The 13,947-nt window shown below is 45.0% G+C and overlaps 1 protein-coding gene across 1 annotated transcript; it reads right to left on the bottom strand.

Annotated features, from left to right (window-relative positions):
* Positions 1-7,445: 7,445 nt before the first annotated feature.
* OSGIN1 (oxidative stress induced growth inhibitor 1) lies at positions 7,446-13,930 on the bottom strand. The gene is made up of 5 exons (XM_010717945.3): positions 13,146-13,930; positions 11,348-11,484; positions 10,809-11,000; positions 10,391-10,482; positions 7,446-9,751 (listed from the first exon to the last, which is right to left on the bottom strand). The coding sequence occupies exons 1-5, from the start codon at positions 13,228-13,230 to the stop codon at positions 8,761-8,763; spliced, it is 1,497 nt and encodes a 498-aa protein (XP_010716247.1). The 5' UTR covers positions 13,231-13,930; the 3' UTR covers positions 7,446-8,760.
* Positions 13,931-13,947: the final 17 nt, after the last annotated feature.

Genomic DNA, 13,947 nt, shown 5'->3' with positions numbered 1-13,947 from the left:
GGTGGTGCTGTCTTCCTGAAGCACCCTCACTTCCAGCCCTTATTTATGGCTCTTATTCCTTCTCTGTGGTGCTGGCAAGCTCCACGCAGACAATCACAATCACCTCTGAGAGCAAAACTTCCTCCTACCACCACACCAGAGCTGCCAACACTCCAGTAGGCTGCAGGAAGTGCTGGGTATTCAAATAAAATGCAAAAGCTTCGTCTAACAGAACAGCCCAATGTGTTTCAGAGCCCTGACAAGTGAAGGCTTTCCTGGTGAGCTCTGGGGATATAGGTGTAACATCCTCATGCATCTTTCCTTCCTTTGAAAGCCTGTGTACCTGTGCTTGATCTTGTGAAGGTTCACATGCCATCGTTAAACAAACCTCTCCCAATTCAATGCACTTAGGTAATGCTCTGGCGCAGTACCAGCAGCAACGTTTCTAGAACTGTGGGCAGTGCCCTCTGCTATTACAGCCAGATAGGCGCTGCCAGGAAGGTGTATTTGGGCAGTTCCTTTAATGTATAAACAGTGGTTTCCCTTAATTTGTATTGAAATAAAAGCATGAGTTTGCATCAGGAAGTTTTTTTTGTTGTTGTTTATGTTTATGCCACAGAAATAAGCCTGCAGGAGGCCTGGTGCCCATTTTCAACAAAAAGCAAAGCCATTTCCCAGCTCATTTGGTCCAGGCTTGTCTTCTTTGGGCCTTTCCCACTTGTGCTGTCATGCCAAAGACCATCTTTTAGCTGCTCTTCCAGGAGCCTTCTGTTTGTGGAGATGTTGCTTAGCTCCTTGTCGCCAGGCGGGGTGGCTGCTGCCTCCTGCCACTGCATGTTAGAGCCAATCCCGGCCGGCAGTCAGATTCTCAAGGATGGACTGTTCATTGAAAATGTAATTCCTTTTGGAATGAAACTACATTCAGATGATGGTTTCAGGGTGTGATCAAATGCTTCAGGAGAACTCAGCTACCTGAGAGACAATAAGGAGAGTTACTTGATTCAGACTGAAAAATGTTACAAGCCACAACTGAGGACAATAGCCCAGTTCCTTGTGGGTGAGAAAGAAAAGGATTCAAGCTGAAAAATGGCATTGAGAAAGTGATCCTGTTGAAGGAGCTGGGCTTGTTCAGCCTGGAGGAGAGAAAGTGGCAGGGAGACTTCACTATAAGCTCCCAGTATTTAAAGGGAGATTATAAACAGGAGGGAAATCCTGTTTATAAAAAAACTTTTTACATGGGTAGATAGTGATAGGACAATGGGGAATAGTTTTAAGCTAAAGGAGGGAAGATTTAGATTGGACATCAGGGAGAAGGGAGGTGGTGAGGTGCTGGAACAGGCTGCCCAAAGATGTGTGGATGCCCCGTCCCTGGAGATGTTAAGGTCAGGTTGGTTGTGGTCCTGGTCTAGTACGTGATCTAGCAGTTGGCAACCCTGCCTGCAGGAGTGGAGTTGGAATCTCATGATCCTTGAGCTCCCTTCCAACCCAAGCTGCTCTATGATTGTACGATTGAGTCACCACTGTTATCTGCTTGGGCAGCCTGGTTCAGATTTATTAAATTAGAGGCTGTCAGCATGAGGTAACCAAAGCCAGTAAACCACAGCTCTGTGTGTGAATAGCTATACTCCGATCTCAAACCAAAATAATAATGAATTTCCATACTGCAAGAGACTGAAGCTACCTCATCACATGATTTGCAAGACCCATCCAATCAGAGAGTCAAAGAATGAGAGAAAGCTTTGGGTTGGAAAGGAGCTTACAGCCTCTCCCAGCCCCACCCACTGCTGTGAGCTGGTTGCCCCCCACCAGATGAGGCTGCCCAGAGCTCCATCCACCTGGCCTTCAGCACCTCCAGGGATGGGACATCCACAACTTCTCTGGGCAACCTGTGCCGGGGTCCTCACTGCCCTCTTGAGTGGAGATTTTTCTCCTAACTTTTAACCTAAATCTCCCCTTTTTTAGTTTAAAACCATTCCCCCTTGCCCTATCTCTACATGCTCTGATACAGAGTCCACATCATGTGCTGTCTGGAACCAGTTCTGGTTTGTGGGGACTCTGGGCTGTGCCTTTGGAATCAGAAGCATGTTTGTAGAGCAAGGAGCCCTAAAAGTACAAGTGATACATTAGAGGTTAAAAAAATGAAATACATCTTCTACCTCGAGTAATAGAAAACTTCCATCTCAGCAGAGGTATTCCCTCCCATTCACCTCTTCCATGTGTTTACTTGGGTACACACCTCTAGTCACCATCACTCTTGCTGATTTTTTCCACCTGATATAAACCCCAAGAAAGTCAATAATTCATGAACTATCATCCTCAGTGTTAGGGGATCAGAGGAAGATGGGAATGGTATTTCTGCATTGTAAACACTTAATATTTGTTCTTTCAGGCAAGAGCCTCCTTCTAATCCTGGAAAGATAATTTCAGGCTCAGACAACACTGGGACTCTCACAAAATGATAGGGGGAAAGACAGTTCATCGCTTATCATATTCGACCAGAGTAAAAATGTATTGATCCAGCTGTGGGCCTCCTCCCAGAGCCCCTTTGGCTCTGCCCCAAGATTGCAGCAGGAGCTGCCCTGCAGATCTGAGGCATTTCTTTGCCACATCTGCAACACTTGATGGAGGGGAATCCATTGCATTGTTTAAAGGCAAGAGGAAAAAAGCCTGTTATTGGAAATTGATGTAGCAGAGTGAGGAAGGTCACAAGGGCACAGCAGCCTGGGAATGATCTGTTTCCAGGGGCCTCAGGACTGCTCCCTTTGTTTTGGGGTGAGAACTATTCAAGTGGCCGGCTCACGTCCAGCTCTGCAGTGATGTCACATCCACATTGCTCAGCAGAGGAGATGCTTGGAAAATTACATCAGACAGCATTTGTTTATAGGGTTTTATCTTAGACACTTGCTTCTTCACCTTCCTGAAAAACATTTATATAAATATTTATATTTTCAGGAACAGGATCACACTTCTGGACACCAATCAGCCCAGCCACTCCACTGCATCTCTGCCAGAGCTCCTCTACATGCCTGCTGGGGACTCTGGCTGTGATGAGCACATGTGAGAAGTGCTGCAGGCCCACACTGCTACCTGCGTTTCTGGACCACTCTGGTCTCCACTAGTACAGATTGTTACAAGTGCAGCATGCAGGCTCTTCTTTATTAACAGAATAAATGCACACATAATGGTGGCTACTACACTGAAAGATAGATTTTTATTTTGTAGCCAAGAATTTGCTCTATCAAACAGTGCTATTGTGTTTTTTGTATCTGTTGTAGCTTCCACTGAAAAAAATAGAAGGCATTGATTTTGGAGTGACCCAGACAACTTTGGGACTTCAGCTTTGCCGTGGGAACGATGCCAGCCAGACCTTGGGAAGTTTGCCCAGATGTTTCATTTCTTATTCTGATGCTGGGCTGTGAAGGTAGCCAAAAACTGTTTTCTGAAAAGTGTACTGAGAAAGGGGAAATGGATCTGCTTAAAGGGGCAGCAGCCCACGATGGCTCTGCCGCTCTCACGGCCGCCCGCTGCCCTGCGTGCCCCTGGAGGGCCACGGGGTCAGCACTCAATGCTGCTGCCAGGGGACTTCCTCTGCTTCACAAGAGCATGGGATCATCCAAACCATAACTGTGCAGGGCAAGAAGCTGATTCTGGTGGAATGCAAATCTGGAAGGGCAAATGCTGGCTGAGAAAGGGAACCAAAAATCCACTAAAAAATCCCAGAAGTCTCGGCATTTCCCACAACATCAGAGTGCTGTGTCTGAGTCCCCAGCATGAATCTCTAGGCCTTGCTTTCTGCCTTTGCTTCTAACAGAAAATTTCTGAGAGTTCTCACTTCTACCTCAGTGTGTGACAGCAGGAAAATTTTGAAGCTGGCATTTTCTAGGGAAGAAAGCCCTGAGCTGCACTTCTCTCTGCAGTGCACTTGATTGGATCGCTGTACTGCTAAATGTGCTGCTTTCATTCAGCAACCTGAACCAGCTCGGTTGTGTTCCAGCTGGTAAAGTGCTGCCAAGTTGTACTCTATCCTCAGAATTCCCTTTTGCTCAAACTTTGCTTGTTTTGCACCCAGGTCACTCGGGATGGTGTGAATCACGTGTAATCCATTCACACCAATCAGCTCCTCCAGCTCCTGTGCCCCACGGCTTGTTCACTGCCTTCATTCCCTGGGCAGCTGCCAGACATGCTGTGCTGAGGGCAACGCTTACAGGAAACTCATGAAAAGGAGTTTTGCAAACAGGTGCTGGAAAGGGCTCAAGAAAAATTTTGATTGCAACATTTGGGCTTGCAGCAGAGAGAAGCTTGAAGAGATAGGGTATTTCTAAGCAACCTCATGCTGAAGACTGCGCAGAAACAATGAGCTCTGTGGTGGCTGTGTAAAGTCAGCCCCAAAGGGATGGCACTGGGATGGGCAGTGCCCACAGAGCTGCACAGAGCCATCTCTTGGGCATGGGCAGTAACCACCATAGAAATGCTGCTCCCACTGCATTCCTGGAGCACAGCCTGGAGTTTTGCGGCCCAAAGGAGCATGACAGCTGCCTGGCAGCCGTGAGGCCTTTTGGCAAGCTATGCCTTGAAGGCTGCCAGCCTCAAAGCAGGAAGGCAGCTGCTGCATTTGCCTTTTCCCCCCATTTCCAAAGGTTGCAATGCAGCACGAGTTGAGCATTACTGCGGGGCCCAGCCAAATGTCACAGCAGCTTGGGAGGACAAACCTCTCTCCATTACTTCTTTTTGCACTCTTGTGATGCCCATCCTTTCTTGCCTCCTTCTCCTTGCTGAATGACAAAGCATAGCCCACGCATCCCTTTTGCTCTCCAGACAGGATGGTCCTGCAAGGGATGGGCTAATATGGTATTTTTCTGGGGTGAGAAATAGACTTTACAATTCAGACCTAAAACCAAAACCAAGCAATCCAAGAGACAGAGGCTGAGTGGAGATGGCTCCATAGTTGCAGTGCTGGGAAGGACAGGCTCCTCATGTGTTTAAATTGTGAAGCCCATTTCTTACCCCAGAAAAACACCCTTTTAAAATATATATATATATTTATTGTATTTTATTATATTTTATTATATATGTATATTTACATACAAGTTCCTAGTTCTCATTTGAAAGATAAATTGGTCACTTTCTGCGCTCTGAAAGTAATCCCTCCTCTGAGACTTCTGTTGTCTCCAAGTTACACTTGGGTATTAGTGCCAAGCTGCAAATGAGGTTTGCTCTGCTGGGCCAGCTCTCAAACAGAAATGAGTGTTTCAGGCCCAAAATTGTGTCTGTGGTCTCATAAAAAAGCAGAGCTCTCCTTGTTCACCAGCTTTCTATTTCATTGCCATTAAGGGAATGATCTCATCCTGCCCTTTGCTTGTCCTCTGGTTGTTTTCCTCCCTGATAAAATGTTCGGCAGGCTGTCAGAGCATGGCTCAGATTTGGAGACACTATTCTAACACCCGCAAATCCCCAGTTGATCACCAGCAGTTCCTTTACTCACTAACAACCACTTTCCAGCCCTGCTGCATCTCCTTGCAAAACCCAGCTCACATTTAACCACTGCCCCAGCCAGTGATTCCCCAGCCTGGCTCTGCTCTGACAGCAGCCAAACCTCTGTTTACCCATGCCCAGGCTGCAGTCAAACACTCCACCTGTGTCCCAGTTCCTGGGGTCATTTCCCCAGCCCCTTTGCTTCCAGCAAGTCTGTGATGTGGAAATTCACCTTACCCTGTGGGGTAAACCTTCAATGAAAGTGCTGCTGCTTGCCAAGCAGGGATTTCCAGCTGGTGGTGATGCTGGTGTGAGATTCTCTCTTTGCCATCCTGCTACAGCGTGGTCCTAACACCAGAGCCATCAGCTGCACATCCAAGAAATGAATGCAACAATCAGAAATTGGGCTGGAAATGAAGTTCAGGCTGCTTCATTTGTGAAAAGTGCAGGAAAGCTGCCTGTGTTGTACCTCTGTAAATGGGGATATAAAATGTTGGCTCAGAGCCAACCATGGAATAGGTGGCTGCGTGGAGCTTGCAGGCTCTGTGGGCCTTATGAGCAGAGCTGTCTGGCCAGGACTGGGTTGGATTTAGCCCTGAACTCTAAAAGAAACAGATGTAAGGCCAAAAAGTGTGCACTGAACAACCAAAGGTGTCCCCAGACCTACTGAAATGAGATTATATCTTATTTTTAATGAGAAGGACACTCCCCTAAGAATTGAAGAGCACTGTGAACATGCTCCAACATCCCGAGACCTTCACCAAAGCCAAAAGCAGAGGCAGCATGTTTGTGAGCACAAAGTAAATTGCACAATGTGAGGTACCTGAGTTGAGACTTGTACAGTCATTAAGCCACATCCGTGAGTTTGTTTAAAACACATCAGCCCCTGACTATGAAGATTCATCAGCACAAGAAAAAATAAAAATAACAACACATGGTTCTCTTTCTTACTGTGTTGAACTTTAACTCCTTGCTGTTGTTCAGGCGGTGGCAGTTTCTAGTGCTCTTGGGTAATGCCAAGAATCTCAGCATGGCCCAGGAGGGACTGTCCTTGTCCCTGTGCCTGTCACATGTTGTGGGCCAATGTTAACAGTGGGGTGAGTCCCACACATAACTAAGTGGCCATCTACTGACTCTCATGGCTGCTGTTTTGGAACAAGACTTCATATTTGTCTCCCTGGATTCAAAGGGCTGAGTGAGGTCTGGATCAGCACCGTGCGGCCTTGCCCTGAGAGCATCTCTCTGTTGATGAGCAAAACACTGCTTTGCTCCTCAGGCCATCTGACATCCCTTGGGGCAGAATGCAGGTATTTCCAAAGCACCTGCCATGAAAACCCCTCTGCAGCCTAAGCAGGGCAGGCAATTGGCTCAGCCCTCCTGGGCAGAGGAGTCAGCTATTTGCAGCACAGCAGCACAAGCCCCTGACGCAGACAGCTACCCTAGATAGGAGCTTCCTGGTGCAGGGCAAAGTAGATCACAGTAACATGATATGGGATAGAGGAATCGATCAGAGCAAATGCTGTGACTTTGACTCCAGTGATGGGAAGAGCAGTTTTTCCTTCCACACCACTCCTACCTTCTATATTCCCAGCATGCCCAATGCTTCAAACTTCACACTTTTTGTGGGGTTGGAATAAGAGCCCTAAGTGTCCTTTCCAACATAAACAATCTTACAACTTACAGGAATAGAACATGATTTGGAATCTGTCTGGATAAGAAGAAACAGCAGGTAGCTGGGAAGAAATCAAACACCTCCTAGGCAAGAACAAAGTGCTTGGCAAATAGGTTGGCTTTTTAGTCTGGCTCACTGCACAGAAGGAAAAGAGTATTTTAGTGAAATGTATGCAAACACACAGAAAAATCTGGTGTTGTGATGCTACAGAGGGGAACAAGGCAGGGTTCAACACGCACATCAAATCACATCCCAATTTTTGCTGATCATCTTGACTTGGTCAGATATTTAAAGTCGGAGTTAAAAGCAAACAAACAGAGAATAAATCTGAAATAACTTTACTGAAAAAATATTCCATAGAAGTCAGTGGCAAAGGCACCCAGGTGTGATACAGTAACACTACAGGCAGGCTCCTTACACATCTCCCTGCACAACTGGAGGCTCATTCACTTCAGAACAGCCACTGTCTCCACGCATACAGGCTTCCAGTGTGAAGCATCCTGTCACATCAGTGAGCTTCATTACAGCGCAGGGGGCAGAGTACCTTTGTTTTAATAACATCAGCTATAACTCTCATTTTTTTCCTAAGAGAGCTACAGAAGGCCTTGCTGGACTGTTGGGAATGCTGTTGGTAACACAAGGCATCATTCCCATCCATCCCAGCTCATTCAAAACTCTGATTGAAAGCACGTAGCAAAATGCTTTGTCAATTAAAAAATATCTTTAAGAAAACCAGTATAAAAAGAATATCAAAATATTTACCACAAACAATCAAAAAGTGACGGTGCCATTTCCCCTTAATACACAATATTATTATTAAATGACATTACATTAGAAATTCACACTACAGTACATGACATGAAGCACCCTGCAGCAGAAGCCCCACTCAGTGCCTGGGCAGAGCTTCAAGGCAGACCAGCAGTTCCCATTTTGTTCTGCTGTCTCTGCAGCGGCTGTCAAGAACTTGGCCATGGCAGAGTTAGGAGAAGAAGCTGCACAATGGCAAACCAGATGTTTGTTAAATCAGTGTCACCACTTCCCAAAAGAAGAAAAAACACAGAACTTTTGAATAAAAGGATATTATGTATTACATGTTGCTGGAGTCATCAATGAGATGATACATTTTTGGCTGTATTTCTGTGCCAGTTTATTTGCACTTCTTCCAGTGAGTTTCCGTCTAATAAGAACATATAGCTGAGCCACAGGAGCAATCAAAACCACATTGGCTTATTTTGCTTCATCACAAACACTGGAAGATTGACAGACACAGAGTTGTCAGCCTGCTGTCTGGAAGTAACTGACATCAATTCTTCCTCAATTCAATTTTCAGAAACCTGGGAGGTGTTAACACAGACGAGCAATCATTACCTTACCCTCCACCCAGGAGGAAGGTTTAATGCCCCTGCTGCCTACACACACAGCTATGTAGAAAAGGAGCAGAATACCCTGGGAATAAATAAATGAAACTCACTCTGTTTGGTGATGTTACCTTTCCAAATAACTCAGGAAGAACTTAGTAACTCTGCATAATCCTGGAGAACGGCAAGAGTGGGCTTCTCACTAAGGATGTACATATCAAATTCTCTGAAAATGGTAGTAACCCATTCAGACATTGTTAGCATAGGTGGCTTTTTTCGTTATGGAGGATTTTTGTTTGCTTTCCTTAAGAGAGAGCCGGCAGCAGCCAGAGCCCCACCCTGCACAAAGCGTACAAAGTTATCTCCAGCTAGAGGCCCTAGAGCATAAAGCCCTTTCTCCTGAGTACATTCATAAGTGAACGGGTCAATATCTATGGGATTCCTCTTGGGATTGACTAGTTGGTCACTGTCCATTGCCAAGTCAATTCCATTATTTGGCAGAAAGGAGAGGTTGGGATTTGAACCGGTTAGAACAAGAGCCATGGAAATTTTATAAGCTTTCTGGCAGCCATTCTTGTCTTGAAGGATACACTTCTTGTCCTTGCCAAAAGATAGTACATTGTGCTCAGGTAGGCTAACATAGCACTCATAGGGCCCAGCACAAGCAGCTGACTGTTCTTTCATCATCTGATGGACTTTGTGGTATTCAGGGTACATCATTTTGGGTAGCTGGTTAAAAATAAGACCTGGATCACTGACTCGTCTCCGAAAAACATGAATTACTGGAATACTGCAGTGGTGAGCAAAAAGGATCGCATCAGCGGCTGTCAAACCGGCACCTACAATCAAAACTGGATCTGATGTGATACCAATACTGTTGTTTTTCACTGCTTCCTCTAGGGCAGAGAGCTGGTGATGGACATAGGAAAGGTTCTCTCCCTTGACCCTGAGCCAAGTCGGACTATCATACGTTCCTGTAGCTAAGACTACATTCTCTGCATAGACAGTGAAGGGCTCCTTGTCACCTCTGACAGTTTTGACAAATCCATCCACCTGAAAGACCTCCATACTCCCCTCACTGAAGTTCCAGAGCGAGTCACTCTTCTGTAGATCTTCCTGTGCGTGGTTGGAGATGCTCTTTGCACTCACTTTCCTCACAGAGTTTACAACAGTCCCACATCTAAAGTTCTTCTGCAGTCCTTTCTTCATCACATAATGCTGGTAGTATTGAGCAATGTCTTCTGCTGTGGCTCTATGGTTTCTGAGGCCCCTGCAATATATTACAAAGGTCAAGCAGCAGTTAAGTAAGAGCCTGGAATTTCTCACTTCTTCTACTGATTGTATCCTAGAACCATCTAATCTGTCACTACCACAGGAGGCTTATCAATTTTCCCTGACTTCAGCTAAGTTATTCCCAGCATACAGAGCTAGTAATCAGATTTGGAGGCTGTTGGGCAGAGGAAAATTTTTAATACAAATCCCAGCCCTAAGAACATGGTTACTCATTCATGCTTTTCTTTCATATATCTCACTGCTATCCCACTTTCAATAACTAGACTCTAAGGCTTCAACTGTTACAGAGTAGAAGCATCTGAGATACTGTGGAGTAGCTCAGATTATTATATTCATCATTAGGATCAGTAGCAGTAGCCATAGAAGTCAGATGGTTCAGAAGAACTCATACTCTGAACATTGCCCCAGTGAGTATTTAGAAGGACATATTGCAACCAGCACTCCAGCTTCAACTGGAATCACTTAAAGCAGGATGGACTTTTGATGGAGAGAATGACCTTTCTCTCAGAAGAATCATCCATTACAGATAGGCAGCTGCATTCAAGAAGTTCAGCCCACTCCAGGTTCCCAAATAGCCTCTGGATGCTTGCAAAAAATCAGACCATAAGTATCTCACCTTTTCTTTTGCTTTAGCCAGTCTTTGAACTGGAGATCTGGGAGTCCCATCCATTCCCCTCTGCTCAGGGTAATCATAGAGCCCTCAATAGACTGGAACAAGAAACAGTTAAAGGGCTTTCAGTTATTTAATGTAAGAAGTGAAGTGTAACTCAAGTTTCAGTATATCTCACAAGATGAGAAGCCAGTGATTTCATGTGATGCACTGGCATGGATGAAGTCATCCATTTTCTCCAAAAAGAACTGGATTAACTGGAAATATAAATGCCAGTCCTGTTCACCCCTTTTAAGCTCTTTCACCTCTTCATACATGCAAAATCAAGCATGGTTGAGCAGCATATTGGAGCACCTTTAACTTTCCAGTCAATGCATTTGGCTGTAACATACAGATCTAAGCAGTTAGGCTTCCGTTCACATACATGCCAGGCACCTCCTGGAGGGTTCTTGCCAAGGACCAGGTGGGGGATGGCTCTGTCAGTCTCATGCTTCCAAGTGAGCACAGATTCTGCACTCACACCAAAGTCTGTATCAGGTCGCAGAAGGGTATCAAACAGAAGAGCCACAGGGCTATTGGATCTTCCCTCTAAACCTTCAGACAGATACTCCAAATCCTAAAGAGAGATAGATCAGATGCTCAGAACATGTGTCCTGCCAGGCAGCAGGCTGTTTATAACTGCTGTACTTCCAGGCAGTGTTTTTGGAGTTTTGTGAAGTTCATTTAATTGTACACGGCCTCTGTTACTGTCTGAGAACTTTCTTGAGGATTTTAGCAAGGGATTTCACACAAGGGAAATTTGGACAACTAGAATGCTTTGCTTAAGACTCATTCTGTCTGAGTACTTCCTACACACTCTGAAAATTCAGATGAATTCATCACTTATAATAAACCCCCAGAGCGCTTCATTATGTTAATAAACTAACAGTTTCTGCTAAGAAAGTAATTTGTCTTTACACAAACCTGGTCCAAAATGGACACATCTGCTGCCTCTTCTAGTTTACTCTGAAGAATGGGATGAGGATGAAGAGAGTGTCTTTTGAAGTAAGGGGTATAGCCCGACAGCAAATATGAGAGACAGATTCCGGAAGGCCCATTCCCTGAAGAGACACAATGGAGATTTTGTTTACTCCTGCAGACAGCACAGCCCTTTAAGAAACGCTTTAAGTATCCTGACCAAACCAAAGGTTAAGATACACACTTTAGACACAGGAGAAGACTTTGTATTTTCAAGCTACCAGTAACCTATCAGACACAGCTAGGGAAGTCTTTCTGCCCTCATGTACCTCCTTCTGCTCCCCAGCACCATCTGAAGCCTGAAGTCTCTGGCCTGCTGACAAACTCAGTCACTGCTCATCAGCTTTAAAGATCTGGAAACCGGTCACCTACTGGAATCAGCTCCAGTCCGTACTGCAGGCAATGTGTTAAGGAAAAAAGTCTGCTATGCCAAGAGTGCCTCAGAATGTAGCACTTCTGACAGATTGCTGGATAGCTGACCTCCTTGTGCAGACAGTGGAAAGACTGCAACTGCATAGTCCAGCAAGAGCAGCCTGTGGAAACTTTTCACATGGCCATTCTCCAGCATGTTTAATATTTCACAGCACCTGCATGACGAGCTGTCAGCCTCTCTGGCTCACAGCTGCTCACTGCGAAGTGACTAACCAGCATTACATAATGCAGTGATGATGGAGGGGAGGGAAGCTGAAGTGACACAGCAGCCTGCAGCAGGTCATGTTGACACAGTGCCCGTGCTCTGCATGTGAACCACTTGAGCAAAGGCCACTTCTCCAGGCACCAGAAATGGGGAGGCTCAGGCTAACAGCGAGCTGAGTTGTGCAAAGAGCTATGCCTGCCACAACTGGGGCCAAAGTCTGCTGCAGGTCAATGTTTGGAATATTCCACTCCCAGGAAAGTTATCCAGAAATTAAAAGCAAACTAAACTCCAGCTATGATAGAGCATTACACATTTCAGCTTGGTCCTAGAAGGACCCCGAGACAAATTTAAGCACTCAAGTGCACAACACTTGAGTATGCATGTGTAGAATTTACTCTCTGAACCATAGCTAAGTTGGATATAGACGGTCATAAGCACAGCTCATGGTGTCTCACACAGGAGAAGGTGTCCATGTCACCACTTGTTCACCTTGCATTACACACCTTCCCACTCACAAGAGGTACAATACAGTTACTACATAGCCTGTTTTTAAAACCTGATGACAAACAGCAGCTTCTTACCGTTCTGTTCAATTTTGTATAAAATCAGTATACATCCCAAGAGATTCATCATGCAATTTAAAAAAAAAACCAACAACTTTAACAGCATTTGTAGCACTTCCTAAACAAGTAATGGGAAACAAAATAAAAAGAAAATATGCATATATACAAACCTCCCACTCAATCCCTAAATCAAGCACTACTAATCAACTTTCTATGAAGTAATTACCTTACAGTGGGTCAGGTAGAACAGGGTTCCAAACCCTTCTTAAACACCTAACAAACAGAACAGCATGCCCAAATAAACACAAGACCAAAAGTTTATCAAATTTGTTATAAGAAAATAATAATAAAGAAGTGCTATTGAATACCTGGTTCCCTACTTCTTACCACTAAGATTTGGTTCTGCAGGAAGCTTGGCTGTCAGAGCAGAGAGCCAGAAATGATGGCCAGGGATTTCTGGTTTGACTACCAATACAAGGAACAAAAGCTGAAGACAAGAAGTCCAAAGCAGTAATGGCACTGGAGAACGTAAGAGAAAGCTTACCTATGATCACCACAGGAATTGGCTTGGACCCACTCTTGTTTTGGTGCCTGCCAAATGCTGAATACATTTCCCTGTCTGGAAGCATTTAGGCCCAGGAGCCAACCTGTTAAAACAGAGGAGTTCTGAAACGTTTCTGCTTGATGAAAAACTGTGACTGTCTCTAGACCACAGCAGAGAGCTGATCCAAAGTGTTATCCTTGCACTGCACACCATCACACTACGTTTCCACCCTCAGGACAGGCCTACTTATCTTTTCCCCTTCTTAGAAAGGAAAGGACGATTCCTAGATTATATCTAGAGAAAGGAGAGGACTCTTATCTCTCTCTCACATGGCTTTCAGTTCCTTCAGGACAGCTGGTGATGTCAGTAATGCTCTGAGTGCAGTACCTGACATATTGCAGCCTGTCGATGAAAACTTCAGTTCTGCCTCTACTCTGTGGAAAAGGACTATTATCATGACCCTCATTCATCACCAGTGTTTTTCACTTCTTACAGTTGCACATGCATTTACTAGGAAGTCCCTTGGCTGCAGTTTCAAACATGAGCTGCTCCACTGTGAGAGAACTCTTTGAGAAGTGGCTGGTTCCTGAACCTGTGGATGCCCTCCTAATTCATTTTCCAGAAGAGTTTCAGGTTTGAGAAAGTTGAGAAGTTTAAACAAAATATGCAGCAATATTATCTTGGAGGCTAAGTTGTCATGAGAGTGGAATGTGCAAAACATCTGATTTTGTTATGAAAGTACTCACTGGATAGGGAATCAAAGGTTTGGGTGTTTTTTTTTGTGTGTGTGGTTTTTTTTTTT

Source organism: Meleagris gallopavo, chromosome 13 (genome assembly GCF_000146605.3).
Source record: "Meleagris gallopavo isolate NT-WF06-2002-E0010 breed Aviagen turkey brand Nicholas breeding stock chromosome 13, Turkey_5.1, whole genome shotgun sequence".
NCBI classification, from domain to species: Eukaryota; Metazoa; Chordata; class Aves; order Galliformes; family Phasianidae; genus Meleagris; species Meleagris gallopavo.
This window is presented reverse-complemented; position numbering and strand designations above follow the sequence as displayed.

Excerpts from the sequence above, each read along its gene's own strand:
- OSGIN1 (XM_010717945.3), bottom strand. The coding sequence starts at position 13,230 with ATGCTTCCAGACAGGGAAATGTATTCAGCATTTGGCAGGCACCAAAAC. Across the intron at positions 11,485-13,145 it reads AATTCCTGTGGTGATCATAG|GGAATGGGCCTTCCGGAATC; the intron begins GTAAGCTTTCTC and ends GTGTCTCTTCAG. Across the intron at positions 11,001-11,347 it reads ATGTGTCCATTTTGGACCAG|GATTTGGAGTATCTGTCTGA; the intron begins GTTTGTGTAAAG and ends ATCTCTCTTTAG.